The sequence below is a fragment of the Dama dama genome, chromosome 12 (genome assembly GCF_033118175.1).
Source record: "Dama dama isolate Ldn47 chromosome 12, ASM3311817v1, whole genome shotgun sequence".
Classification (NCBI taxonomy): Eukaryota; Metazoa; Chordata; class Mammalia; order Artiodactyla; family Cervidae; genus Dama; species Dama dama.
The window spans coordinates 85,568,363-85,595,394 of record NC_083692.1 but is presented as its reverse complement, the minus strand read 5'-3'; the positions used below and the strand labels follow the sequence as shown (position 1 = coordinate 85,595,394).

At 48.5% G+C, this 27,032-nt stretch overlaps 1 protein-coding gene across 1 annotated transcript in view; it reads left to right on the top strand.

Annotated features, from left to right (window-relative positions):
- Window positions 1-1,169: 1,169 nt before the first annotated feature.
- Window positions 1,170-27,032, top strand: part of NOX5 (NADPH oxidase 5) — a 38,385-nt gene continuing 12,522 nt past the window's right edge. Inside the window, exons 1-14 of the mRNA XM_061157985.1 lie at window positions 1,170-1,325; window positions 5,489-5,612; window positions 7,256-7,406; window positions 9,541-9,751; window positions 10,740-10,974; window positions 12,381-12,534; window positions 12,712-12,890; window positions 15,489-15,671; window positions 17,278-17,410; window positions 20,716-20,858; window positions 23,058-23,255; window positions 25,140-25,184; window positions 25,597-25,721; window positions 25,984-26,068. Of these exons, the coding sequence (XP_061013968.1) occupies window positions 1,276-1,325; window positions 5,489-5,612; window positions 7,256-7,406; window positions 9,541-9,751; window positions 10,740-10,974; window positions 12,381-12,534; window positions 12,712-12,890; window positions 15,489-15,671; window positions 17,278-17,410; window positions 20,716-20,858; window positions 23,058-23,255; window positions 25,140-25,184; window positions 25,597-25,721; window positions 25,984-26,068 (2,016 nt within the window). The 5' untranslated portion in view covers window positions 1,170-1,275. The remainder of the gene's footprint in view (window positions 1,326-5,488; window positions 5,613-7,255; window positions 7,407-9,540; window positions 9,752-10,739; window positions 10,975-12,380; window positions 12,535-12,711; window positions 12,891-15,488; window positions 15,672-17,277; window positions 17,411-20,715; window positions 20,859-23,057; window positions 23,256-25,139; window positions 25,185-25,596; window positions 25,722-25,983; window positions 26,069-27,032) is intronic.

Below are 27,032 nucleotides of genomic sequence, written 5' to 3'. Positions count from 1 at the left end.
TCTCCAGTCCTGAGTTTAAGAAAAGCAAATCAAATCTAATAAACTAAAACCAAATCAAACACTGAACTCCTAGATTGTTGTCATCACATCATAAAACCTGGACAGTTCCCCCTGAAGGAAAAACAGATGCTCTTTATACTTTCTGATACTCTGTCTTAAACCATTTGGACCCAATACATTTGATCTCTTGCCACATTGGAAGGGAAGCACTTGCCAAGGTCATCAGATAAGTTCCACAGAACTCATCTTCCCTTGGGACTTAGTCAAATGAGAACTGCTGAGCCTGTGAGCAGAGGAGCATGAGGGTCACAGCAGAGGGATTTGAGGGAACATTTCAGGTTCAGGGGCTACCATGACTGTCACTCAAGGAGCCCTTTAAATATCCCACCAGGGGCCAAACAATTGGAGAAACTTCTTTAAAACAAAGCAATAAATATTTCCCTCATTTTGGAAATGAACCAGGAACATCTAAAACAACCAATAGGAAGTCCTAATGTGCAACAGAGTCTAGGAGTTATCAGTCTGAGTTGACATCTTACCAGACAGGAGAAAAAGTGAAAAGCACTTGGAATTTTCATTGCAGGGTGGCTTTATCTAAATGACTGCACAATTCCTTTTTGTGTTTTAACAAACAGAGCTTGCAGACCACCAATTTCCCCCAGACCCCTTGGACAGAAACCCCTTACAGATGACTGTTCCAGCTTATTTTTACACAGGACACTGGGTCCGAGTTGCACTCCCCACATGGTTAAATGCAATCTCCAGATTGAATTCTTGCTGAGCCGCCTGGACATATTACTTCACTTCTTTGAGCTTCACTTTCCACATCTGCAGAGTGTGATGCTAACACCCCCAAGCAGGGTGGGTTACATATTCAATCAGGCACCTTGTGTGAAGTCCTCAGCATTTTTGTTGGTAACTGATAGGACTGTGGGCCATGAAGTCTCATGGGGCACTTTTTTTCATGGTGCATTTCTAGACCTGCCCAGTCTCCCTGAGGGAGGGAAGGTGGAAGGTACTTGACCAGATGGAACATAGCCAACATCCTTCTTAGGAAAAGGCTTGCCCCACTCTGCACCAGGCCTCCTTCTTAAAATTTCTCTGTAATAAGCTGGCTACCAGCCAGCACATGGCTCAGTGAGCAGCTGTGGGTGTGAGCAGTGTTTTAGGAAAGGCAGGAAGAGTAGCTGGGGAGAGATAAACTGTGGGCTTCAGGATCCAGGCTGCTGTACGGACAGCAGCCTTTCCGGGACCTGTGGTCTAAAACCGAAGAAGATGAGTGCGCCGGGAGACACAGCCTGGACAGACTCTGAAGGCTTCAGAGGGTGAGTGGCTCATTTGTCTCACTTTCCATGCCAGCGACAAGGGAAAGGCAGGAGTGCTTATTCTTTTGGGGGTCCACAAAAGGTAGACTACCAGTGACAGAAGGAAGGAGACCGGAGCACGCTCTTGTCTGGTTACGAGCAAGCTGTAGAATCTTGAGCAAGTCATCTGCCCTCTCTGGGCCTGTTTTCTCATCTATAAAAGCAGGAACTGGCCAAGTCTAATAACCAGACTAATAACCATACCTAACATTTGTGCAGTGTTCACGAGTTTCACTTTTGAAATAGAATCTCATTGGGTCCCCGTGGCAACCCTTGGTTGAAGGATTGACTGTTACTTTTACAGATGAAGAGGGCTTCCCAGGTGGCACTAGTGATAAAAAAAAAAAAAAATCCATCTACCAATGCAGAAGATGTAAGAGACATAGGTTCGATTCCTGGAGTGGGAAGATCCCCTGGAGAAAGAAATGACAACCCACTCCAGTATTCTTGCCGTGAACAGAGGAGCCTGGCGGGCTACAATCCATGGGTTTGCCAAGGGTTGGACACAACTGAAGTGACTTAGCACGCACGAACACACAGATGAGGAAACTATCACATGCTGGGGCCAGTGGACCTAAGAACCTGGTCTTCTGGGGACAGTTCTGGCCTCTCGTCAATACCAGGTTCCCCTGGAGCTCTGAAACCTGCAGATTCCCAGCTTCTTGTTGAGGACTACCTCCTCTTCCCTACCCTCCCTCACTCTTTACTTCCCACCAGTTGTCTCTTCTCCAGCCTCTTTGCAGAGTTTCCTTTCTCATCCTGTAGGCCAGGCACACTAATATTTCTGAGACGAGGGAGGTTAACATTTGATACCCTGCCCCCATGCTCCCTGGGTTAGCACTTGTGTGCAGCCTGTTTCCTAGGATTCGCTCTGCTTTGTGGAATGTCTTCCTGTGGGGTCCCGAGAAAAGTAGTAGGTGAGGCTGTTTAACCTTCAGGGCCGTGCTTCTCCAGATGTGAGCCTGGACCATGTTGTGTGGGTCACAGACATTCAGGGTTCTGCCTACATATGCAGATTCCTGGGCCCTGCCCCGAGTTTGGTGGGTCAGAAGGGGCATTTCACCATCTTCCCCTGTTTCTGACAAGCACTTACCAGGGCCTGGGAACCGTGCTCTTAGGAGACTTCCCTGTTGGGCTGCAGAGGGCTGTTGATAGACTTCTTAGAAGTGAACCACACTTATGTTACTAAAATAAGTCCTTCCTGATGATGATGATAATTGATTTTTACTTTCTGGCCATGCCATGTGGCATGTGAGATCTTAGTTCCTCGATCAGGGATCGAACTCTCATCCCCTGTAGTGGAAGCTTGGAGTCTTAACCACTGGATCGCCAGAGAAGCCCTAATTTTTTAAGTAAACTTTAGGATTTAACTAGGTTATATTTTAGAGTTTTGCATCTCTGTAAGTGAAACTTGTCTAGAATTTTCTCTTTTCGCATGCTGTCTTCAGTGGGCTTGGGTAATGATAGCTTTGTAAAATAAACTAGGGATCTTATGGTCATTTTCTACAATCTGAGATGGTTTGACATTGGACTTATTTTCTGAAGATTAGAGAAAGCTCAACTGTGAAAACAAGTTGGGCCTGACATTATTTTAAATGTTGACATTTAGCCCCCTTACTATTTAAATGATTATTGGTCTGTTCAGATTGTTACTTCTTGAAATTAATTCATTTCTCTGTGTTCACCAATCACTTGCACACAATACTCATATTTCTGTAGCCATTTTGTGGATTCTATTGCCTTTCTCAATATTAATATTTTATTTTTTCACTTTCTCTAATCACGCTTTTTAACTTAGTATTTTCATAGGACCGACTTGTTTTTTTCACTATGAGCATGCATGCTTAGTCGCTCAGTCATGTCCGACTGTGACTCCATGGACTGTAGCCCTCCAGGCTCCTCTGCTCATGGGATTCTCTAGGCAAGAATACTGGAGTGGGTAGCCGTTCCCTTCTTTAGGGGATCTTGCTAACCCAGGGATCAAACCTGGTTCACCTGCATTGCAGGTGGATTCTTTACCATCTGAGCCACCAGGGAAGCCTTTTTTTCACTATCCTGAGGCACAATTGATGTACAATTATTAATAAAAATGAACAATTTGATGAGTATTGACATATGCATGCATCTGTAAAACCATTGCTGTAACCAAAATCAGTTTACCATTTTGACCTTTTTTTTCCAGTTTTCTAGTTTCTTAATTTCAGATTTTATACTTGATTCTATCCTTCTCTTCATGTATGTGTGTGTTTTATTCTTTTTCTAGTTTCTTAAGTGAAAGCCCATTTATTTCATTTTTCAAAAGGTTATACTCCATTATAGTTATAAAATATTAGCTACATTCCCTGTGTTGTACAATATATCCTTGTAGCTTATTTTATACATGGTAGTTTGTACCTCTTAACCCCTTACCTCTATCTTTCCTCTCGACCTGTCCTCTCCCTACGAGTAAACACTAGTTTGTTCTCTGTATCTGTGGATCTGTTTCTTTTCCATTATGTTAACAGTATGTTTTAGTTTTTACATTCCACGTATAAGTGGTATCATAAAATATTTGTCATTCTCTGACTCATTTCACTTTAACTCATTATTTTTAATCTTATTTATATATACAATAAATTCTCATTTTTTGTGGTAGCTGTATTCTGAAAAGTCACCACAAACCCTGAATGAGGAAATTCTGCACCTTTATTCCTGGGAAAAATAAATACAGGATTTGGTTCCTACCAGCTAATGGGCACACAGTTTTCGTATAATGATCAATACATGATTTTGTTTTATGTGTTTCTGTTTAAAGACTCCTTTAAAAGCAGAAATTGTTGATTCATTAACATAGACCTTATGGTCAACAGCACTAGAACTCGTGTCTGAACAAAGCTTATCTAACAATGTAATTTCTGCATAAGGCAGATCACAGACTTTTGTGCTTAGGAACACTAGACAGTATTTTGTATTTCCTAGGGGCCATTTTAAAGAGCAAAATCACCAATGAAGAGTGCAAAAATGTGAAACACACAACACTAAATAGATTGTGGGAAAGGCATTTGTTTATAGTCTGAGAGCTGAGACAAGTAGGCAGATTGTTGCTTGTGTTGACCTCAACAGGAAACACGCACATCAAGTGACTCAAATGCATTCCCACTTAACCCATGTCCACAGTGATCTCAGAAATGCTGCAAGTATAAGGGGGTTACAAATAAATTTTAGCAAGTAGGCTTATTTCCATATATGGAATCTGCTGATAACAAGGATTGATTGTGGCTAAATTATTTAAAGTTATATTAAACTCATGGGATATAGACAAAAGCCATTCTCACGAAGGAAATTTAGAGAATAAGATGACATAAGTTCTCACTCATTGACTTGTCATTGACTCAAGTTTGGATTGCTGGGTTCTGATGCCACACAAAATGTTAATCTCTGTTCTCATCACAGTTTAGCTAGCCCATCTGTGAGGGTTTAAAATGGCTGGTGCCCTTGTGACGTTGCTGATACATCTGGACCTGTAGAGTCAAGCCCTCAGTCTCAGCCCTTGCATGGCTTATACTTGAAATGTTCAGGCAGAGGGTGGAGGTTCTTGGGTGTGATGGGAAAAGGAGTGGCCTTGGAGTTGACCTGCTGAATAAATTCTGCTAAATAACTGAAGTGCTTTGAGCCTGTTTCCTCCCTGTAAAATGTCTTAGGGAGGAAGGAAGGTCAGAGCGGTCGAGTACTTTACATTCGGTAACAAGGACCAAAGCAAAGAGTGAGTGGGAAGGATTCAGAGCACAGTAAAGAGCTGGTAAATGTTAGGTGGAGTGTCACTGTCACCGTGTAAATAACACCCATGGAGTGAGCCATTCTCTGAACTTATGCCCATCGTCTGAGGTCCAGTTCACTGGGGCCCTGTCATCCCAGAACCTAAAGAGACTTAAGCCTGGGTCAGCCAATGCCCTAGATGGAAGGAAGAGACTTAAAGACAACAAGAAGCAGCTGTGGGGAAGCACTGCTCCCACCCTGAAGCTAGTTCAACCACTTGGGAAGCCTGAGACCCCAGCTGGAGGAAGACAGAGGTCCTGGGGCCACTGTGAGGCCTCCTGAGCCCTTGGACACCCCAAACCCACCCACCTGTCTCTTTTGTCTCCCAGCACCATGACTGCCGAGGAGGACGCCAAGTGGCTTCAGTGGGTGACGCACCAGTTTAAGACCATTGCGGGAAAAGATGGGGAGATCAACCTGCAAGACTTCAAAAAAGCCCTGCAGGTGAAAGAGGCAAGTGTCTGCTCCAGAAGTGGGGACCCTGTGCTTATATTTTGTAGAGGAGGAGCAATCTGGTTTCCAGGACACAGTACCTCACAAGGAGGGAAAAGTCTCTGCAACTGGGGCCCTTCCATCCATGGTGGTAGCCATGGCCTCCTGGGATCTTTCAAACAACACATGAAGTTGGAAATCAGTAGCTTGTCAAATCTTAAGAAATATTATTGACCTTACATTTGCTGCCAGCCTCATGGGCAGAGGTGATGCCAAGACTTAAGTTTCCTGCCAAAAAACCAAATTTTTCCATGGTTTGTACCCATTAAAGGCCTGTTTGCACTGCGACTCCATCCCCAGTCCTCTCTCTCGGTGTCATAGGTCCTCTGCCCATCCCCATAACATCCTGTGTGCCTGACAAAAAGTGGAGACATTAGCAGAGAGGAGGGTGGGGTGAGCCTGCAAATGCCAACCTCTCCGCAGGTGTCCTCTGGGATGGCCTCTCGTGGTGGCCGGTATCCTTGATGGGAGTGAGACAAGGAGCATTTGAATGCCCCTGTTTGGATGGGAGGACCCCTCACTTGCTGGTACCAGGGGCACTCTAAACACTGTTTGAACTCTAAACACTGTCTCCTTTCATAGTCAATATGGGGAAGGGAAAAAAGGCCTTCTGCCTAACTGGGGCTATAAGATATCTCAAGGTGAAGGCCATTCGGGATGGTAGAGTAATATTAGGAGAGTGATAAAGGCATTACTAAAGGGACCCAGGTGAAAAAGAGTGAGGCCGAAGCAGGGCTGACTGCCCATAGTGGACCTCGTGCTCGTGAACCCATGCTTGTGAACTTAGATCAGACACTAAAGCCCTCAGGCTCCTCGCCCTGCCTCAAGGAGTAGATCTCGGCCTGGCATATCTGTGACACTGACCCAGCCTGTCTTCTTAATTTCTGTGTTTCCAGTGCCTAACACAAGACCTGCCTGGCAAGCAGGGGCTTGTGCAGATATGATTCTTGAATGAAAGAACTGTTGAATGATGAATGGAGTGAGTGCACGAGCACCTGAGAACAAGTGCTGTTAAGAACAACTCTACATTAGGAGCACTTAATTGTAGGCTATAGGCAGCCCAAACAACAAGGCAAAGATATAGGTATTCAAGTGGCACCTTCTTTATAAGTCCTTCCTGGCTTCACTGTCCCTCGAGGTCACCCGAAGGGGAAAAAGACAGGACCTGGGAGGAGCCTGCAGGGGGACACTCAATCTGACCTTTGTCCCAAGTTGAGTAAGGGGCCACCAGAGGTCTGGACTGCAAGGCTGATGAGAGTGGTGGGTTATGGAGACAGAGAGCCTATGGAAATTACCAAGCCCAAGAGCCAGAAGGGAGCCCAGGACCCATTCACAAGCCTATCCTCGCTACAGGGATCTGAACAGTTCTCCTACCAGAGCCCAAAGTTGTTCTCAGCTGACAGGATGGGCCATGGACACTGTCCCCTGCTATGGCTTCATTGGGCAGATCACAGGCTATTTTCAGTCACTTGAGTCCTCCCTGAATCCCACCACCCCATGGCATGTGTACACACACACACAGACACACACACAGAGTGAATGAATTCAAAGCCCAGGCTCCATGGCCACATTTGTACCCATCTCCTGTCCTCCTCTGGCCACAGTCTTTCTTTGCTGAGAGATTCTTTGTCCTGTTTGACTCGGATGGAAGTGGCACCATCACACTTCAGGAGCTGCAGGAGGCACTGACCCTGCTCATCCACGGCAGCCCCATGGACAAACTCAAATTCCTCTTCCAGGTGTATGACGTCGACGGTAAGCATCCTTGGTGGGATGGGAGGAGGACTCCGAGGGAGGGACAAAGGGAACGGGCTGTCTCAGTGACTGCCCAGCACTAGGCTAATGTCTCCAGCTGCTGTTGTGCTCCTGGGCACGGGCCTCTAGCCTATGGGGTTTCTCTAGCTCCTGTGTGATTTTGGCTATGAAAAAGGGCCTGTTATCACTTTGGAAGGACTTTGGAAGTCCAAATCAAGGAATTATTTCTTTTAAAAGAGACTCACACACATCCATAGCCTTTTTGGATCAGATAGGGAAGGCTTCAACCCATCCTGTGCAATAGTTGGTCTTGAGGTTGGGGGGCTCCCTCTTTCCAGGTTTTAAGAACCTGCTCCCTGAATTTATTTGTGAAGTAACTGCTCCTTCCTTTGCATTTTTAGTGGGAGTTTGCAGTGCCTTTGGGGCATAATCACAGATCACCTTCTGAATGTGTCCAAGATTAATAATGTATCTCAGGGCCTGGTTCACCCCCTCATCCCTTAGAATTCGTCAGTAGTAAGAAAAGGCCTCCACAGGTCATTTCAAATGGGCTAAATCACAGATTACTGCCGGGGGCTACATGGACCCTGAGAAGTGCGGTAGGAAACAAGTTGGTCCACGGTTCACGAGTTTCTTGGCAGAGCTTTACTAAGGTTTGCTTTAAGGTATGGTTCATGATGGCTCTTGCCTAAGCTGAAGGACAGGAGGTGTGACTGGAGAGTGGTGTGTTAGATTCTGCATCGTACTGTGATTACAGTCTTTGACTTTGGCCCAAGTATTGATCACAGTACCAATAAGACTTTCATTTATATGTAGCTACTTTCTTCCAAATACTACGGTGTTGTTGTTGTTCAGTCACCCAGTCGTGTCTGACTCTTTGTGACCCCGTGGACTGCAACATGCCAGGCCTCCCTGTCCCTCACCATCTCCTGAAGTTTGCCTAAGTTCATGTCCATCGCATTGGTGATACCGTCCAGCCATCTTGTGCTCTGACCCCCTCTTCTCCTTCTGCCCTCAATCTCTCCCAGCATCAGGGACTTTTCCAATGAGTCAGCTGTTCGCATCAGATGACCAAAATACCGGAGCTTCAGTTTCAGCATCAGTCCTTTCTGCTTTATGATTATCTATTATCCTTGAACCAATACTGAAAGGGAGGAATAATTAGCCCCATTTTAGAGATAAGCCAAGTCACAAGACTCTAACGGATTTATAGCCCACCATCACACAGTAAGGGGCAGAAGCGTATTGCTACCTCATGTGTGTCTATATCCGAAACAAGTCAAGAAATTTCTAATCAAGGGTCCTACTACTTATGAAGAATGAAAATACATACAGAAAGAAAAAAAAAAAGCCTCGGATCCCATCTCACTTGATACAGTTGTTTCTCCAGTTAGTTCCAGGATCCCTGTGGATACCCAAACCCATGGACGCTCAAGTCCTTTATATAAAATGTAGACATACAGTCAACCCTTGATACCTGTGGGTTCATCCATCCACAGATTCAACCAACTGTGATGAAATTTGTAGATGAGAAACCCGTCTGTACTGAGGGTCAACTGTACTTTTGGCTTCCTTTTCACATCACTCTTAGCCACTCATGTTCTCATAAGGTCACAACCCTGGACTTGAGGGACCAGCTGTGGCCTCTCAGGACAACATGGATGGATGAGCAGCGTCTGCTACAATTTGGAGAACAAAGAGAAACCTCTTCACCACCACCTCATATACAATTTGCCTCTGAATAACTGGGGCTCTGGGCACATAGCTCCTTAGAGATTAAGTAAGCAAGTGTATCTTCTGGGCAGATGGTCTTGGAAGTTGAGTGGTACTTAGAGAGGAGGCTGCAGATTCTAGAGGAAGGCATGCAAAGATTCTCCATGCTTGGGAAGGTGTTTGCCTCTGTTGAGCCCGGCAGTAGGGAGCCATGGAAGGTTTGTGAGCTGGAGGTGCCATATGTCCTTTGATTGCCTGGTCTTTACTCCTAAAGACATCAGGTAGGCAGAAACCTGAACGAACAGGAAGTTAACCCCACGATGCAATGGTTGTGCAAGGCAGGGGGAGTTTGCAAGTACAGAGTGAGGTGGGAGGGAGGTGGGTGCAGGTCCCCACTAGGCCTCATCTTCGCCTGAAACAGGCAGCGGCTCCGTCGACCCCGACGAGCTGCGCACCGTGCTGCAGGCGTGCCTGCACGAGAGCGCCATCTCGCTGCCCCAGGAGAAGCTGGACCAGCTGGCGCTGGCGCTCTTCGAGTCGGCCGACAAGGACTGCAGCGGCACCATCACCTTCGAGGAGCTCCGAGACGAGCTGCAGCGCGTCCCCGAGGTCATGGAGAACCTGACCATCAGGTACCGCCCTGGCTGGTGCAGCCACACAGCCCGTGCCGGGATCAGAGTCCAGGTGCGAAGTGTGGCCTGAGCACAAGGAGGGTCCCTCGGCCTGGCCCTGCCCCGCCCCGGTCGGCGCCCCCCAGCCCAGCCCCTCGGGTTCCCTCCCTGGCCCAGCTTAGCTCCTCTGCCCACTTTCTCTTGGGGCCAAATGTCTGTCCTGCCCTCTGCAGGGCAGCTGTTGTCATGCGTGCATTTTCTACAGGGTTCCTTAAGAATCAACTCAATATTAAGCACCAGCTATGTGCTGGGCATTTTTACAAGTATATCATTGCATAACATGGAAAAGGAAATTGAAGTTACACAAAGAATGAAGTAACAAAAAGACATTAAAACTATTTCACCTGAAGTAACACACCTAGGTGCACACAAATACTTAGCAAAGACATTTATTTATTCAACTTGTTCGAGCAGCTACTCTGTACCACACCTTGTTCTCAATAATGGCAGAGCTCTGCTGGGGCTGCATTCCAGGCTGAGACACAGGTAATTTATACCAATAAACAAGTACATACACTAGACAAGTACAAATTTGACAGGCACTGTGGAGAAAATAATATAAACAGGGTGTAACAGCAGACCTAAGTTTATCTGACTCCAAGTTCTGAATAGTGCCACTTTTGTACTTCATTCTTTTTGTGTATTAACTTCAAAAATTTCTCAGATTCTTCCATCCGTTATGATTGTCTCCCCACTCAAGGTAGTTAAACAACAACAACAAAAAACTCGTGGGTATGGTATCAGACAGACAGGAGATTGATCCCAGTTCTACCTAGCTGTGTGACTGTAAGCAAGTCACTTGACCTCCCTTTCCTGATGTAAAAGGAAGCCGGCCTGTTTGCCCCAAGGCTCCTAAGAGTTAGTGGCTGCAGAGGGAGTGCGTCTCCAGGCTCCCACCCCGGTGGTCCCCGCCGCACCGCGCCCCTCTGAGTGGAGTCCTCTCTTACAGCGCTGCTCGCTGGCTAACGCCCCCGGCTCCCCCGCGACACCAGCACCCACCTCGCCCGCTGACCTCTGCCTACTGGCACAACCACCGCAGCCACGCGCTCTGCCTGGCCGTCTTCGTGGGCCTCCACGTGCTGCTGTTTGCCCTGGCAGCTAGTGCCTACCGGGCCTTCGGAGCCAGCGTCATGGTGGCCAAGGGCTGCGGCCAGTGCCTCAACTTTGACTGCAGCTTCATCGCGGTAGGGCTCTGTGGGCACAGCGCAGGGAAGCGGGCAGGGGGACTGATGTAGGCTCCTCTTAGACTAAATGACCCACGCATGGACACCTGCACTGGCAGCGCAGGATGGCACCTTAGAAATCCACTGGGCCGACACTCAGTGGGGGGACTAAGGCTCAGAGAGGGGCAGTGAGCTGTCTGTCGTCACACAGCAGGTAAATAATACAGCTCGCATTTTTGTGTGCTTGCTATGTACCAGTCACAGTGCTAACCACTTTCCATAGGGTTATTGACCCTCACAATTACCCTGTGGTGGACCCAGACTAGGTTGGGCTAGCTCCTGTGAGGGCTCCAGCCAGAAAGAGAATACTTCAAGAGGCCTTGAATGCCAGAATGTGATCCTCTGGACCAGAGCCTGAGGTCTCCAAGTGTATTTGATAACACACTTCTACAACTGGAATGAAATAAAACACGACAAAATAAACAAAAAACAAAAACCCCCTCCCAATTACCCAATATATGCTCACTTACTTATATGCATGCCCTGTTATTGTTAGCCAATAGGTTTAGGCACAATATAACTATAAGCCAAGATTCATCTTTAATGATCAGAGATGTACATCTCTAGTTCAAATACTCCTTTTGACACTATCAGTTTCTTACTAGAGTGGGTTTTATTTTTAACCTCATAACTGGCCTCAAAGAATTCACACCAGGAGTGGGAGACACATGACTCATTTTTGTGGTCACTTGCTCTTGCCTTATTAACACTATTTTCAATCTGCATTTTCTCTGTAGGGAATCTTTTTAAGCTACATGTCCTTTCTGAGGGGTAGTTAAGCTTGCTTAAGTTAAAAGCAGTTAATGCAATCCACAAATTCACACAATAGGACAGGCATAAATTAAAGCAAATGGGTAAGGGAGAGGGCCCTCACCATAAGCCCCTTAAAAAGTGCCGTCTCCCCTCAGGACATCTCAAGAACTACATGGGACATGGTGCCTGTCTGACCTATGACTAAATGAGGGCTCCATGTCTACACAGAGCCTAAATATTAGTAAAAGCTTATGTGTTTCCCACGTGTTGAGATAAAAGGAATACAAACATTCTGTAAGATTTTCTCTTCCCTGCCCAGTTCTGGAGGTCCTACTTTGGGACCCCAGCTATGGATCGAGGCAGCAATGGAATACTTGAGGGCAGGGGACGTGGTGATGTCCCCTAGCCCCGCCCACCCTCCAGCCCCGCCCACCACGGCCCCGCCCCCCTCCAGCCCCACCCACCAAGCCCCGCCCACACAGCCCTGCCCATCCTCCAGCCCCGCCCATTGGTAAGCACAGCCGTCTCAGGGGGAGGCGGGGAGACACCTGCTGCGAAGGGGCGGCCAGGTTAGAGAGCGAGCCAGATGGGCTGTCTACGCTTTGCTTGGCCAGGTGCTGATGCTCAGGCGCTGCCTCACGTGGCTGCGGGCCACGTGGCTGGCTCAGGTCCTGCCGCTGGACCACAACATCCAGTTCCACCAGCTTATGGGCTACGTGGTGGTCGGGCTCTCGCTGGTGCACACCGTGGCCCATGTGGTGAACTTCGGTGAGTAGCCTGGGGCTGGGGTGGGGTGGGGATCTGGGCTTTCCACAAACCGCTAATTTATCCCGCTCCGGTGTCCCTGTGGGCGGAGAAGGGTGTCCTGGATAAGCTGGATGGGGAGAAGTGGGAACTCCAACTGGAAGGCGCAGTGGGCCGATCTTGTCTTGTGCTCGTCTCCAGCGCTCCAGGCTCAGTCTGAGGCCAGCCCCTTCCGGTTTTGGGAACTCCTGCTCACCACGAGACCTGGCATCGGCTGGGTTCACGGCTTGGCTTCCCCGACCGGCGTGGCTCTGCTCCTGCTGCTGATCCTCATGTTCGCCTGCTCCAGCTCCTGTGTCCGCAGGAGAGGCCACTTTGAGGTGCCCCAGCCTTTCCCCTTTGCCTGGCCTATCTTGGGCTCCCACCTTCATTTCTTCCTTTTTTTAAAAAAATTAAGTTTTGTTGGAGTATCAGTTCAGTCACTCAGTCTGTCCTACTCTTTGCGACCCCATGAACCGCAGCACACCAGGCCTCCCTGTCCATCACAAACTCCTGGAGTCCACTCAAACTCATGCCCATCGAGTCAGTGATGCCATCCAGCCATCTCATCCTCTGTCGTCCCCTCCTCCTCCTGCCCCCAATCCCTCGCAGCATTAGGGTCTTTTCCAGTGAGTCAACTCTTCTCATGAGGTGGCCAAAGTATTGGAGCTTCAGCTTCAACATCAGTCCTTCCAATGAACACCCAGGACTTATCTCCTTCAGGATGGACTGGTTGGATCTGCTTGCAGTCCAAGGGACTCTCAAGAGTCTTCTCCAACACCACAGTTCAAAAGCATCAATTTTTCAGTGCTCAGCTTTCTTCACAGTCCAACTCTCACATCCATACATGACCACTGGAAAAACCATAGCCTTGACTAGACAGACCTTTGTTGGCAAAGTAATGTCTCTGCTTTTTAATATGCTATCTAGGTTGGTCATAACTTTCCTTCCAAGGAGTAAGCGTCTTTTAATTTTATGGCTGCAGTCACCATCTGCAGTGACTTTGGAGCCCAAAAAAATAAAGTCTGACACTATTTCCACTGTTTCCCCATCTATTTCCCATGAGGTAATGGGACCAGATACTATGATCTTAGTTTTCTGAATTTTAAGCTTTAAGCCAACATTTTCACTCTCCTCTTTCACTTTCATCAAGAGGCTTTTTAGTTCCTCTTCACTTTCTGCCATAAGGGTGGTGTCATCTGCATATCTGAGGTTATTGATATTTCTCCCGGCAATCTTGATTCCAGCTTGTGCTTCATCCAGCCCGGCGTTTCTCATGATGTACTCTGCATAGAAGTTAAATAAGCAGGGTGACAATATACAGCCTTGACGGACTCCTTTTCCTATTTGGAACCAGTCTGTTGGTCCATGTCCAGTTCTAACTGTTGCTTCCTGACCTGCATACAGGTTTCTCAAGAGGCAGGTCAGGTGGTCTGGTATTCCTGTCTCCGTCAGAATTTTCCACAGTTTATTGTGATCCACACAGTCAAAGGCTTTGGTGTAGTCAATCAAGCAGAAATAGATGTTTTTCTGTAACTCTCTTGCTTTTTTGATGATCCAGCGGATATTGGCAATTTGATCTCTGATTCCTCTGCCTTTTCTAAAACCAGCTTGAACATCTGGAAGTTCTCAGTTCACATATTGCTGAAGCCTGGCTTGAAGAATTTTTAGCATTACTTTACTAGCGTGTGAGATGAGTACAATTGTGCGGTAGTTTGAGCATTCTTTGGGATTGCCTTTCTTAGGGATTGGAATGAAAACTGACCTTTTCCAGTCCTGTGGACACTATTGAGTTTTTCAAATTTGCATGCAGTTTTCCAAATTATTGGAATAATAAGTTTTCCAAATTATTGGAGTATAATTGGTTTCTATTGTTCAGCAAAGTGAGTCACCCACCTTCATTTCATGCTGTGCCCCCTCCAGCTTACTCCAGAGCCCAGGAAGTTCCAGGTGGTTTGCATACTATGGATATGTGACTTGGGTTCTGCCACTGAACTGTGATTTGTGTCTGGCGAGTGAAAATATTCTGCTCTAGAAGATTCTACCTTTTTTGCTGGCTTATCCTCTTGCTCTAATTGGATTAAACTAGGCTCAAGATGGCACAAAGAGGGCAAGAAACAAGCTCTTGAGAGTTCTAATCCCCACCCCACTCCTTATTGATCATTCCACTGCTGTCATTTATAAAGCGGAGCTGTGATTCTCTACCTTTGGAGTTATTTTAGAAATTAAATGAGATAATACAGGTGAAGTCAATAACTATACACACCTAGCACGTGGGCGCTCTACAGGTGTTAGGTCTAGCTTTGCCTCCCTCTCTCTAGCCTCCTGGAGATATAAAAGTTCCCGGAGGATCTAGTTTGGAGATTGTGTCCCCTGGACTGATCTGGTCATAGCAGAAACAGACATATATGTATATACAATCACCTACTCTGAGCCAACAATGACCCTTTGAGGTCATAATCAGCATCCTCACTTGACCCATGAGCAATCTGACTCATAGAAGTAACTTATCAGACCGAGGCCACAGAGCTAGTAGCCGAGCAGGTGTTAAAACTCGGGGCTTTGCTCTTTCTTCTCTACTGCCAGAACATCATTGCTCTCTTTCCTTCCTTCCCCCCGAGAAAGGGTCAGTGGGTCGGGACGCTGGTGCTGGTGAGCCCATCAGAGGGGGCAGTCCACCCGGCCCAGAACACGCCCGGGCAGATGTTCCAGGTGTTGGTCACTGGTGCCAAGAATCTTCACTTACAGACTCTCTGAGCCAGGCCCTCAGAACAAAGAGGCAACAGAGCTTCCCACCCCCAATCTCTACCCAAGCCTGTTCCCAGGAGAGGGTGTGTATGGCCAAAGCTCTGGGCATAGTCCTGGCTTTGAGGATGACCGTGAACCTTGGCTCTGTCCCACCCCTGTGCCTTGACATTTTATTCCCCCATCTCCCACAGGTGTTCTACTGGACCCATCTGTCCTACCTCCCCATGTGGCTCCTGCTCATCCTGCATGGGCCCAACTTCTGGAAGTGGCTGCTGGTCCCTGGCACGTTGTTCTTCCTGGAGAAAACCATCAGCCTGGCAGCGTCCCGCATGGCGGCCCTGAACATCGTGGAAGTCAATCTCCTCCCTTCCAAGGTACAAAGGGGGCCCGAGGAGCCAAGAGGTGTCCCAGGTGGTGGGGTGCAGCACCAGGGTACTCTGTTAGACCTCCATCCCCAGGAAATAGGGAGCACGATGGAGGAGACAAGCCAGTGCAAGACTTGGTCCAGCCCTGCAAGAGTGACGCTTCTGGAAGGGGAATGGTGGGTAGGCAGGGTGCTACTAAAGGCCAGGTGTGCATAGAACACCTTCAGTAAGTATGTATTACTTGTCGGCAAGGTGGCAGGCCCTGCGCTTGGTGACAGAGATGCAGAGAAAGTGGAGGCACTCTTCTACTCTCCATAGACACACAGGATAATTGGAGAGTCAGCCCTTTCATCAGTGCAGGGCTGTGTTGGCAAGAGAAGAAGAATCTCAGGAGGCATTAAACTCTTTGTCTTTGAGAGATCAGAGAAGCTTCAGAATGAGAGGGGAGCTGCCTTATCAGGGTTTTGAGAGATGAATAGAAGTTTGTCGGATAGACAAGACAGGAAAGGGTATTGCTGGGAGAAGGAACAGCATGGGCAAAGGCAGAGAGTAGTGAAAGGACATACTGTACTGAAGGGACTACAAGTAATTTGGAGCCAAGGTGCCAGGGAGAAGCTGGAGGCGTGGGCAGGGCCTAATGGTGAGTGGCCTCACTCTGCAGACCACAGGAACCCCTGAGCAGGGTGGGGAAAGGATGGTGGTATTGAGCTGGCTTATACTCCAACTGGATTTCTTTAGTTGCTCCGTGGAAGATGGCTTAGAGAGGACCACTGGGGAGGCTGTTGCACATATGCAGAGGAGAGCTCATGAGAGCCTTGACCCTGACCAGGGTGGGGAGGGGGCGTATCATAGAAAGACTCGAGAGGCAGCTGGCTGCATTTGGGGTTGGGGTGGGGGTATGAGGGGAGGAGTCTAGCTGTCTTGCAGGTGTCTGAGTAATTGGTGCCATTTTTGGAGAAAGGGCAGGCAGTTCTGGGGGGCTTGACTCTGGACAACTTGAAAGTGAGGACACGGAAGCTGGATGAGAGACTGAGGTTTGTGTCTAGGCCCTGGCATCAGACAGAGTGATTAGATTCAGATCCCATGGTTTCTTAGCTGGTGCTCTTGAGCAAGTCATTTAACCTCTCTAACTCAGCCTCTCCTCCGTAAAGGGGAGAAAGATTGACATTTGTCTCAGGGAGTTGTTGTAAGGACTAGAGGTAGCACTTAAAGAGCTCCACACAGCTCTGGCACCTGTAAGTGCTCAATAAACCAAAGCTACTCTCCAGGAGGCTGTTGTATCCTGAGAGAAATGCCTGTTCCTGGTTGGAATGCCAGCCAAATGCCACAGCAGTTCCAGAAAAGGGGCTGGAGCAGTCAGGGGGCTTCACAGAGGACGAGGGCCATTAGGAAGCAGCATTTACACCAGAGGAAGTGGGATCACACCATGAGCCCCGCTTCAGACACAGCCTGCCTCCCCTTCTCCGATTGGCATCTACCACCCATTGGCAGACACAAAAGGTCTCATGTCAGGCTGGCCTGGGTGATGGTGGAAGAAGATGGCCCAGCCTGTGGTCCTGGGGCCCCTGGCAGCTCTGGGTCTGCACAGATGACCCCGGTCTCTTTCTCTCCCCAGGTCACTCATCTCCTCATCAAGAGGCCCCCTCTTTTCCACTACAGACCTGGTGACTACTTGTATCTGAACATCCCCAGCATCGCACGCTACGAGTGGCACCCCTTCACCATCAGCAGTGCTCCTGAGCAGAAAGGTAGGCCTGCACCAACTCCACCAGCCCCTCAGGGGGTGTTACCGAGTCCTTGCCATGTGCCACGCAAGGCTGTGAGCCAGGAACACAGAGGCAAACAAGATCCGAGACACAAACCCGGCCTCCTGGACCTCCCTCTGGAACATGGGGGCAGATGTGCAGATGCTGGGGGGCAGATGTACAAACAAGACCCGGGATGCAAACCTGGCCTCCTGGGTCTCCCTCTGGAACACGGGGGCAGATGAGCAGATGCTGACTAAACGGGGTGATTGGGGCTCTACTGGCTTCTGTGAGGGTCACCGGGGAGAGCCTGACCTGGTGGGGGAAGTGGGCAGGGTGGCCTTTCAGCTGAACCTTGTAGGGTTTATAGGAGTTTACTAAGTAGGAGAAGGGCATGGGGGTGGAGGCAGAAGGGGAAGCATGAAACCTGCAAACGTAGAAGGGTCTGATGTAGTTTGGGTTGAGGGTCAGGTGGAGTAGGGAGGAAGGAAGCAGAGGTGAGCGGAAAGAAGAGAAGGTCAGAGAAAGGACCGAAGTGGCTGGCAAAATTGGTAAGAGGTAGTGTGGGGTCAGGAAGGTCTTCAAATGCAGGGTGAAGAATGGAATGGTGCAGGCAGTTGGGAGCCTGCAAGGGTCTTAAGCAAAGGAGTAGTGGCTCAGATGAAGGGGCACCAGGGCATTTCCAGAGGGCTGTGACAGATAGGAAGTCAGGCTTCTCTACTCCATGTGGGCATGAGACCTGGGGAGCCCCAAGGCAACAGAATCCCTTCCCATCCTTCTCCCCCATCCCTGACCACTTTCATCCTCTGGGTGCCCAGCACTCACAGAACTACTCAGCCGGCCCTCTCTTCGCCCAGCTGTCCTCTGACCCCCACCCATGCATGTGCCTGTGTGCCTGCCTTCCAGTCCTGGGCTGTTGGTGGGGCCACAACCTGGACCTCTGACCTCTAGGCCAGGCCAGGGATTAGCCTTCCCATCTCAAGTGCTGCTTTTTTTTAAAAAATATTTATTTTTATTTATCTGTCTGGTTGTACTGGAGCATAGTTGTGGGATGGGAACTCTTAGTTGTGGCACAAAAGGGGTCTAGCTCCCTGACCTGGGACTGAACCCAGGCCCCTGCACTGGGAGCACGGAGTGCTCTGGACCACTGGGGGAGCCCCTCAATAAGTGCTTCTGACGGAGGAGGCCTTGTATGGCCTATTGCAGCGAGACCCTTGCTTGGCTTCATGAGAGCTAAAGGTTTCTGGTTGCCGGGATTCTCTGACCCTCCTCCATGGAAAGCTGTAGCTCCACTCACGATGCCTCCTACCCCAGGCCAGGCCCCACCCCAGACCCAGCTCCCACAGCTCAGGGCACAGACCCAAGGCCAGGGTTCCCCACGAGAAGCTGTACAACACCTGCCCTGGAATCACATGAGTGGAGACCTGGATGTACAATGGGGTGGGGGTGAGGGTTAGAGAGGGTGGATTATTTTCTTCCTATTTTTATTTCCCCCCTTTTTTTTTTTTGCTGTTTTATAAAAAACAGATATGTTCCCGGAAAATTTGGACAGTATAGAAATATGTGCCAAAGAAAATTAAAATCCCTCAAATAATTCTACCCAAGGAAAACTATTGTCAATCATTTGGTGAATAGCTTTCCAGATTTTGATGTATCTCCATGAATAATCAGATATAGAGATAATTCTGCATATAAGGGATTATGGTTTTGCATATAAGGGATTACACTGTTTTGCCACCTACTTTTTCTCCATGAATAATATGTCATGAAGATCTTTGCATGTCAGTTCTTTTAAAAGAAGAACTTTTCCTTTTCATGGCTGCATGCTAGTCCAGTGTATTAACAGTAATAGGATTATAATATAGATGTGTAATTTATTTGACCAGTTTTTTAAAGTGTTTGTTTATTTATTTGGCTGCACTGGGTTTTAGCTGTGGCGTGTGGGATCTAGGTCCCTGACCAGGGGTCAAATCTGGGGCCCCTGCATTGGGAGTCTTAGCCACTGGACCACTGGGGAAGTCCCTATTTGACCACTTCTTGAAGGGTTTCTTCAGGGTCTCTGCCTGGACTCTCTTAGTCCTGAGCCCCCTGCAGTAAGAGAGTCCACGTGGGGGCTGGTAAATCCTCTGATTTTGTAGAGCTGGTTTCCAGGATCAGGAGTGGAGCTTAGGCTGGCAACTCTGGCTGACTGAATTTGACTGGCATTTAGGAGGCCGCTCCACCTGAGCCACTGTTGGAGGCAGTTCAGGGTGCGCCTGTGCAGACGGGGCACAGTGCAGCCCTCCTGCTGCTTTGCACCTTGAGGGCGAGGGAGCGCCAGGGAGGCTCCTGGGAGCAGGGGTCCCGGGACCTGACTTTTTCAGTCCGCTCCGCACAAAGCTGTGAGAGCGTGAAAGTGAAAGTCGCTCAGTCACGTCTGACTCTCTGAGACCCCATGGACTATAGGGACTATATGGTTGTTGTCCATGCTTTGGCGTGTCATTCATGCTCATCGCTAATTCACATCTCCAGTGACCATGCAACTCCTGCTGCATCTCGTTATTTCATGTATTAACAAAAAAGCACATGTATTTTTAAATCAAAAATTTTTTTAAATTTATTTTGGTAACGGTCTAATTATAATTGGTTTCATCCATAATTTCTACATATATTATTCAAGGTATTTAAAAACCTTATTCTGAGAAGGAGTTTATCCTTGCCTTCACAGGACTGCCAAAAGAGTTCATGATTTAAAATAAAAGAAAAAGGATGAGAACTCCAGACCAGGAAGTCTCTTAGGGTCCTCCTTGCTCTAATGTTATGTTCTTTCTGGTACCCCTCAACACCCTTCTACCAGTCATCCACTTAATAGGGAACCTTAGCAAACACCCTCTGCATCCCAGACACAGAGCAGTGAAAGCTACTGGTCCCACTATTGACTGAGCACCTACTGTGTGCAGAACCATTGACAGGCATCTCATAGAATGTGGGAGAGAGATGGTCCCCAACCTTGTTGAGACCCTGGCTTGATGGAGGAGGCCAGGCCCTCACCTCTAGGGTGCCCCCAGTGTGCTCAGGGCCGCTCTGACCCCTGCCTTGGCAGAGGAGACTGAACACGTAGGTTGACTTCACTGAGAAAAATTGCAAGGTCTGCAACAGAGAGGCCAGCTCTCCCAGTCTCATGGCTGTGGCTGCTAGTTCGGACCTGAGGAAGGGTGTTCAGAGGAGAGCCTGAGGGGTTTATGCCCAGTCCCAGTCACTTCAGTGAGACAGATGTCCCTGTGGAGACCAGCACTGACCCCTCACCTCCTGCCCTGTCTCTTGTTCAGACACCATCTGGCTACACATCCGGTCCCAGGGCCAGTGGACCAACAGGTTGTTTGAGTCCTTCAAGAAATCAGACCCAGTGTTCTGTGGTTCCAAGAGGCTCTCGAGGAGGTTGGAGATGAAGAGGAGTCAGAGGAAGTCTCAGGTAAGTGACTGAAGGGGAGAAAGGGTCCACCATGGTGACAAACCCATGGGGACCAAGTTGCCTTCTTAGCTGGCAACCCCTGCGCAATTGTGAACACTGGCTAGGACAGCACAGAGGGTAGGCCAATTGAGAATGTGTGGTCCAAGAGCCTCCTGGAAGCCAGACCACACCTGATCCTTCCTGGTCTAGTGTGCTCCATTAGAAGGCAGGGGCCAAGGCAAAGAGGGGGAAATTGAGAGGAGAAAAATCCATTTCTACCTCTCTGCTCTAGTACTTTCTAACTGTATCGACTTGGGCACATCTTTTAGCCTTACTGAGCCTCAAGTTGTTCACCTATGAAATAGAGGTGGTTCCTGTCCTTGGCTTTCCTTTCTAACATGATTGTTTTAAGGACCCATGGAATGTATGCATGTAAAGTATTGCATGAACTGGCAGCGTGGTCCAGGTGGACCATTCATTATCCCTATCAGCATGTCCACCACCACCATTATCATCATCACCACCATGAGTTTAATAATCTTTTGAGCCCTGATAAAACCCATACAATTGACAAACTGCCAATGAATACAGGCTCTGGGAGGCTTGGGAGGAATGCAGAGAGGTCAGAGCAGCACTTGAAGAAGCAGGAATCGATGTAGAAGGCTGAGGGTGCCTAAACACTAGAAGGCTGTGCCACCAGGCCTGGAATCAGGTTAATAAGTGGAAACCCTGCTGAAGGTCAAAGGAAGAGATTCCCCCAGGCTGACCCAGCCCTTCCTTGCCCTCGTGGAATATAAAGTCCAGAGAAGGAACCAGGTGGAATCCTGCCTGGCCAGACCAGAGGGCCCTTCTAGAAAGTGCCAAGAGCAGAACTTTGGGGAATGGAGAGGTAGGTAGAAACAGGCAGGGTGTTCTTTCCTGTTAATCAGGGGAAACCTCTTGAAGGAGGAAGCTGATTTTCAAAATGAGGTGAGTGTTGGCACACTGCGAATTGGTGGGTAGATGTACTAAAAGCTGTGTTTCCTTGGGGTCTTAGGCACCACTGCCAAAGAGTAAATTGGCACAGACGTTCTGGTGGACAGTCTGGCTATATGTGTCTGCATTTTAAATATCTATACACAGCAGCTTAAAAGTGAAAGTGTTAGTTGCTCAGTCAGGTCTGACTCTTTGTGACCCCATGTACTGTAGCCCGCCAGGCTCCTCTGTCCTTGGAATTCTCCAGGCAAGAATACTAGAGTGGGTAGGCATTCACTTCTCCAGGGGATCTTCCCCACCCGGGGATGGAACCTGGGTCTCCCGCACTGCAGGCAGATTCTTTACCATCTGAGCCACCAGGGAAGCCTTCCTACCCAATGACTTAGCAATGCCATTTTTAGGAGTTTAATCCTAAAAAGCTATTTGGACATGTATGCAAGCTCATTAACCACTTCATTCATTCATTCACTTAGCAAATATTTAGGGCTTCCCTGGTAGCTCAACTGGTAAAGAATCCACCTACAATACAGGAGACTTCAGTTCGATCCCTGGATTGGGAGGTTCTCCTGGAGAGGGAAAGGCTACCCACTCCAGTATTCTGGCCTGGAGGATGCCATGGACTCCATGGGACTGCAAAGTGTCAGATTCGACTGAGCAACTTTCACTTCATTTATTGAGCACAGGATCTACTGTTTTCCAAGTACTACTCTAAATGCTGGAGATTCGTCAATAAGCAAAATACCCATTGTCACTGCTTCCAGTCCGGAGAGGGTGGTGGACAGTAAATACACAATAGAGACATAATGTGTCACATGGTAATAAAGACCATGAAGAAAATAAGTCAGAGTAAAGGGGAAGAGCTGTTTTATACACCATGGTTGTTAACAATAATGAGAAAATGAGTATAATCAAAATGCCCAACAATAGGGAAGCAGTTTTAAAAATTATCAATCACCCAGAAGGTAAGTTGCCCAAAAAAGATTATGTAAATGTATATGCATTAGCATGTAAGGCTAGCCAAGATGTAGTAAGTGGAAAAGCCAAGTTACAAAGTAGTATGTTCCGTTTATGTGAAAGTGCATGTGTGTAAGTCTGGAAGGACAGAAAATGGTTAGAGAAGTTGTGTTTTCTGTTCAGGGTGCTTTTTTACTTTATCCTTTAAAATTCTGTAGTTTCTGAGTTTTTGTTTTAAATTGTATTGATTTATGATTTGAATAATAAAGCAATATTTGTTTTGAAACCAAGCCGGGCGTGCAGCCCCAGCCCATCGATTTCCGAGCCTCAGCACAGAGTGCAGTAGCCTCCAGCAAGGAGGTGACTGTGGAGCTGACATCCTACAGGCCGGAGGGAACTCCGTGGCGGGAGCACGAAGGCATGGTGAACATGGGGACAAAGGATAGGACTCGGGCACAGAGGGAAGCTGCAGCCGAGGACCGGGTCCTGGTAAGGCTGAAGAAGCTGGGGCTGGGGGTTGGAGAGCCAAAGATTTTTCTCCCAGGAATGGTGGGTGGGTCCTTGGAACTTGGAAGAGAGGGGCCCAGTCAGGAAGGACCCCACACCACATGGTGTTTCTGCAGCCTCTCACCTGTATGGCAGGCATACAGGTAACTTTTACCATATTTACTTCCCATAGGTAATATTTCCCACTGAATATTTCTCCTTACATCCCAACAGTACTTTAAACTTAATTGTATTTTAAAAGGACTCTTTAGATTAGTGTGTTTAATGGAAAATCAGTATCATGTGCCATAAAAAAGATAAGTATAAAAGCAAAAACAATGTTATTAAATTCTTGCCAGATGTTTCTGCCTGTTAAATGAGGCTCTGAGCCTGAAGCTGCTGTCTTCGTCTTGTTCCCTCTCTGTCTCTGTCATGCTCTCCATTTCTTTCTTTCTCACATCGTTAAAAGGAAAAAAAAAAGAAGAGGGAATAGTAAGTGTTAGAAGTTAAGGGGATATAATAACCATGATGTAAGGCTTTCTCCTTGCAATAAGAAGGAATTTTTTTTAAACTGTTAGAGGAGTAGCCCTCTCACAGTGCACCTCCTAAAATAACCATCACAAGTAGTTCAAGGCCAGCACCATGGAGGACACAAAATTCAGTTGCCCCTGGACAAAGGAGCAATGTGCTGTGATGTGGTGAGCGCAGGACAGGCAGACAGAGACCCAGGCTCCACCCCACCCTCTACTCAAGGGAACTTTAGTGAGTCATTGTCACACTCCCAGATTCATCTCTTCTGTGAAAGGAGGGATTTGCCTGGATGATTGTGAAGGTCACTCCTAACCAGAGAGACCTTCAGCACAGGCCTCTGAAGCCCTTTTGTGGGCCTGTTTCCTTCATCTTCAGGGAGGAAGCACATGAACCTCAAGGAATCTGGTCTGGCTGTGCTCAGCGCTGGAGGAGTGAGGCAGAGTAGACAGAGGAGGCCTGCTCCCTGCCCTCAGGTGGCTCCCCATCGGCGAGCCCACGGCAGGGTCCCCAGGGCAGGGTGAGCTGTGAGCCAGGCCAGCACCTGGTTTTTCTGCCCGGAGACCCTGGGCAAAGACTCTAGGAAGGTGGCCACTCCAAGCAAGGTGCACACTGAGGGATGCGCAGGAATTTGCCAGCTGGGGAAAAGGAAAGTGTGGTGTGCTCTAGGCCCAGGGAAAGCATGCTCACGGCCAGGGTGTGTCTGGAAACATGAAAGCAATCAGATGTAGCTGAGCCCACGAGGCAGGCGGGCTGAGTGTTCTCCTGTCACACCTGAAGCTGACTTGTATTGGGCCACAAGAGCGATTGTTAAATTTTCAGGAATTTTGAGAGCCTGTTTTTTTTTTTTTTCTTATTGTTGTTGTTATTTATTTTTTATTGTTGGCTGTGCTGTCTTCATTGCTTTGCTTGGGCTTTCTCTAATTGCGGTACCGGGACTTCTCATTGCAGTGTCTTCTCTTGTTGTGGAGCACGGGCTCTAGGCTTACGGGCTCAGTAGTTCCAGCATGCCAGCTCAGTAATTGGGGCTCAAGGGCTCTAGAGCATGAGGTGGGTGGGGGAAGCCAGTTATTAAAACCAGTCATTGGTGGGAGCGGTGATGACAGTGTTTACATCAGAAATCTCGACACTAACAATCAGGAATTTGTTTTTGGTGGTCCTTTCTTCTGAGGAGTCAGTTTACCAGCACATCACTGATGTTTTCCCTCAAAAGTGCCCCATGCTCCTTGGAATGGTTTGGATAGAAAAGGCAATCCCCTTTTTGTAAGGTTGCTCAGACTGCAAGGGCGAGTAAACCTCTGAGAAATGCCTGGCCCACCCACTCCCAGAGACCCACTTTCTCTGCTCTATGCTCTGCAGGTCTCCGAGATGTGCTCTGAGAACCACCAGTTCTGTAACATCAAGGTGAGCGGTTCCGGGGGTGGCCGTGACCAAAACCACTGCCCCAAGCGGAGGACAAAGCCTCTGCCCACGGGGAGGGCTTGCTGGGGCCCTCAGTTCCCGTGTTCTTCAGTCCCCACAGCCTGACTCCCAGGTCTCCAGATAATGGGAATCAGACCCCCGCCCACCCTCACAGGGCACACGGCTGTGCTGGTTGGACCCTGCTCTCACCAGATCTGCACGTGGGAGTTCTAGGGTGCTCCCAGACTCGAGCGCAGAGCGCAGTGTGTGAACAGTGCTCTGAGCAGGAGCCACTGACTTCCGGGTTCCAGCCCAGGAGACAACTGCCTGCATATACAGGGGGTCTGAGGTGTTGGGGTCCACTTCTCACCCGCCCACCCATCCCTCTCTCTCCTCCAACCCCTCCTGTGTGCAGTGCTACATCGATGGCCCTTATGGGACTCCCACTCGCAGGATCTTTGCCTCCGAGCATGCTGTGCTCATTGGTGCAGGCATTGGCATCACGCCCTTTGCCTCCATCCTGCAGAGCATCTTATACAGGTGGGTGGGCAGGCTGTGGTCCTGCCTGTATCCTGGGGCAGAATCCTGAGAGATGCCCACCCCTCCCCACTCCCTTGTCACCTGTCTCCATCTCCCCTGTTACCTCTTTCCTCTTGTATTTCTCCTCCTGCTCTTTTTTGGGGTCTCATCCCTCCCCCTGCCACCCCACCCTCCCTCCCTGTCGCCTGCACTGTTCTCTGGGGTCCTGAGAAATCTCATACTCACCCCAAACTCAAAACCCCCTCCTGTCCCCTCCCCTCAGACACCAGAAGAGAAAGCACATTTGCCCCAGTTGCCAGCACTCCTGGATGGACAGTGGTCAGGACGAGGATATGAAACTCCACAAGGTGAGTGAGTACTGCCTCCTACAGGCAGGACTCCAGAGCTTCTCCCCAGACACCAGAGCCAGTTCCTCCCTGCTCAGCTTGTCTCTCCACCTGGAGAGACACTCTGGGCCCTGAAGGCAGGCCTCTCATTAAAGAACACAGCCTGAAAGTCAGGCAGCCGGGATGCAGTCACAGCCATGATGCTTGCTAGCCGTGGCCTGATGGTGGTTTTAAAAATAAAAATGCCAGCTGAGCTAACTGGCCACGGCCAATACAGTATAGTAATGCATATATATGGAATTTAAAAAGATGGTAACGATAACCCAATATGCAAAACAGAAAAAGAGACACAGATGTACAAAACAGACTTTGGGAGTCTGTGGGAGAAGGCAAGGGTGGGATTGTTTCAATGAACAGCATTGAAACAAGTATACTATTAAGGGTGAAACAGATCACCAGCCCAGGTTGGATGCATGAGACAAGTGCTCAGGGCTGGTGCACTGGGAAGACCCAGAGGGATGGGATGGGGAGGGAGGCAGGAGGGGGGATCGGGATGGGGAACACATGTAAATCCATGGCTGATTCATGTCAATGTATGGCAAAAACCACTGCAATATTGTAAAGTAATTAGCCTCCAACTAATAAAAATAAATGAAAAAAAAAAAAAGAAAATGCTTGCCATTTGAAAATTCATTATTCTGTGTAAGCCACTCAAAAGAGTTTCTTAAAAAAAAAAAAAAAGTTCTTCTGGCTTAATAAGCTTAAGAGCTCAGAACACTGCTTGCTGTGAGCAATACATTATTAGGGAAAGCTCTGACCTGGCAGTCTAGAACCCGAGTTCCGGTCCCATGCTGCTCTGTAGCCTCATTCTTACCTCTGTGAGCCTCAGTTTGCACCCCCATCCCACTCCACTCCCACCACCCCAGTTAAATGGGAATGGTAGTGTGTGCCGTGCTAAAAGCAGGGCGGTCACATGCGGGAGCCT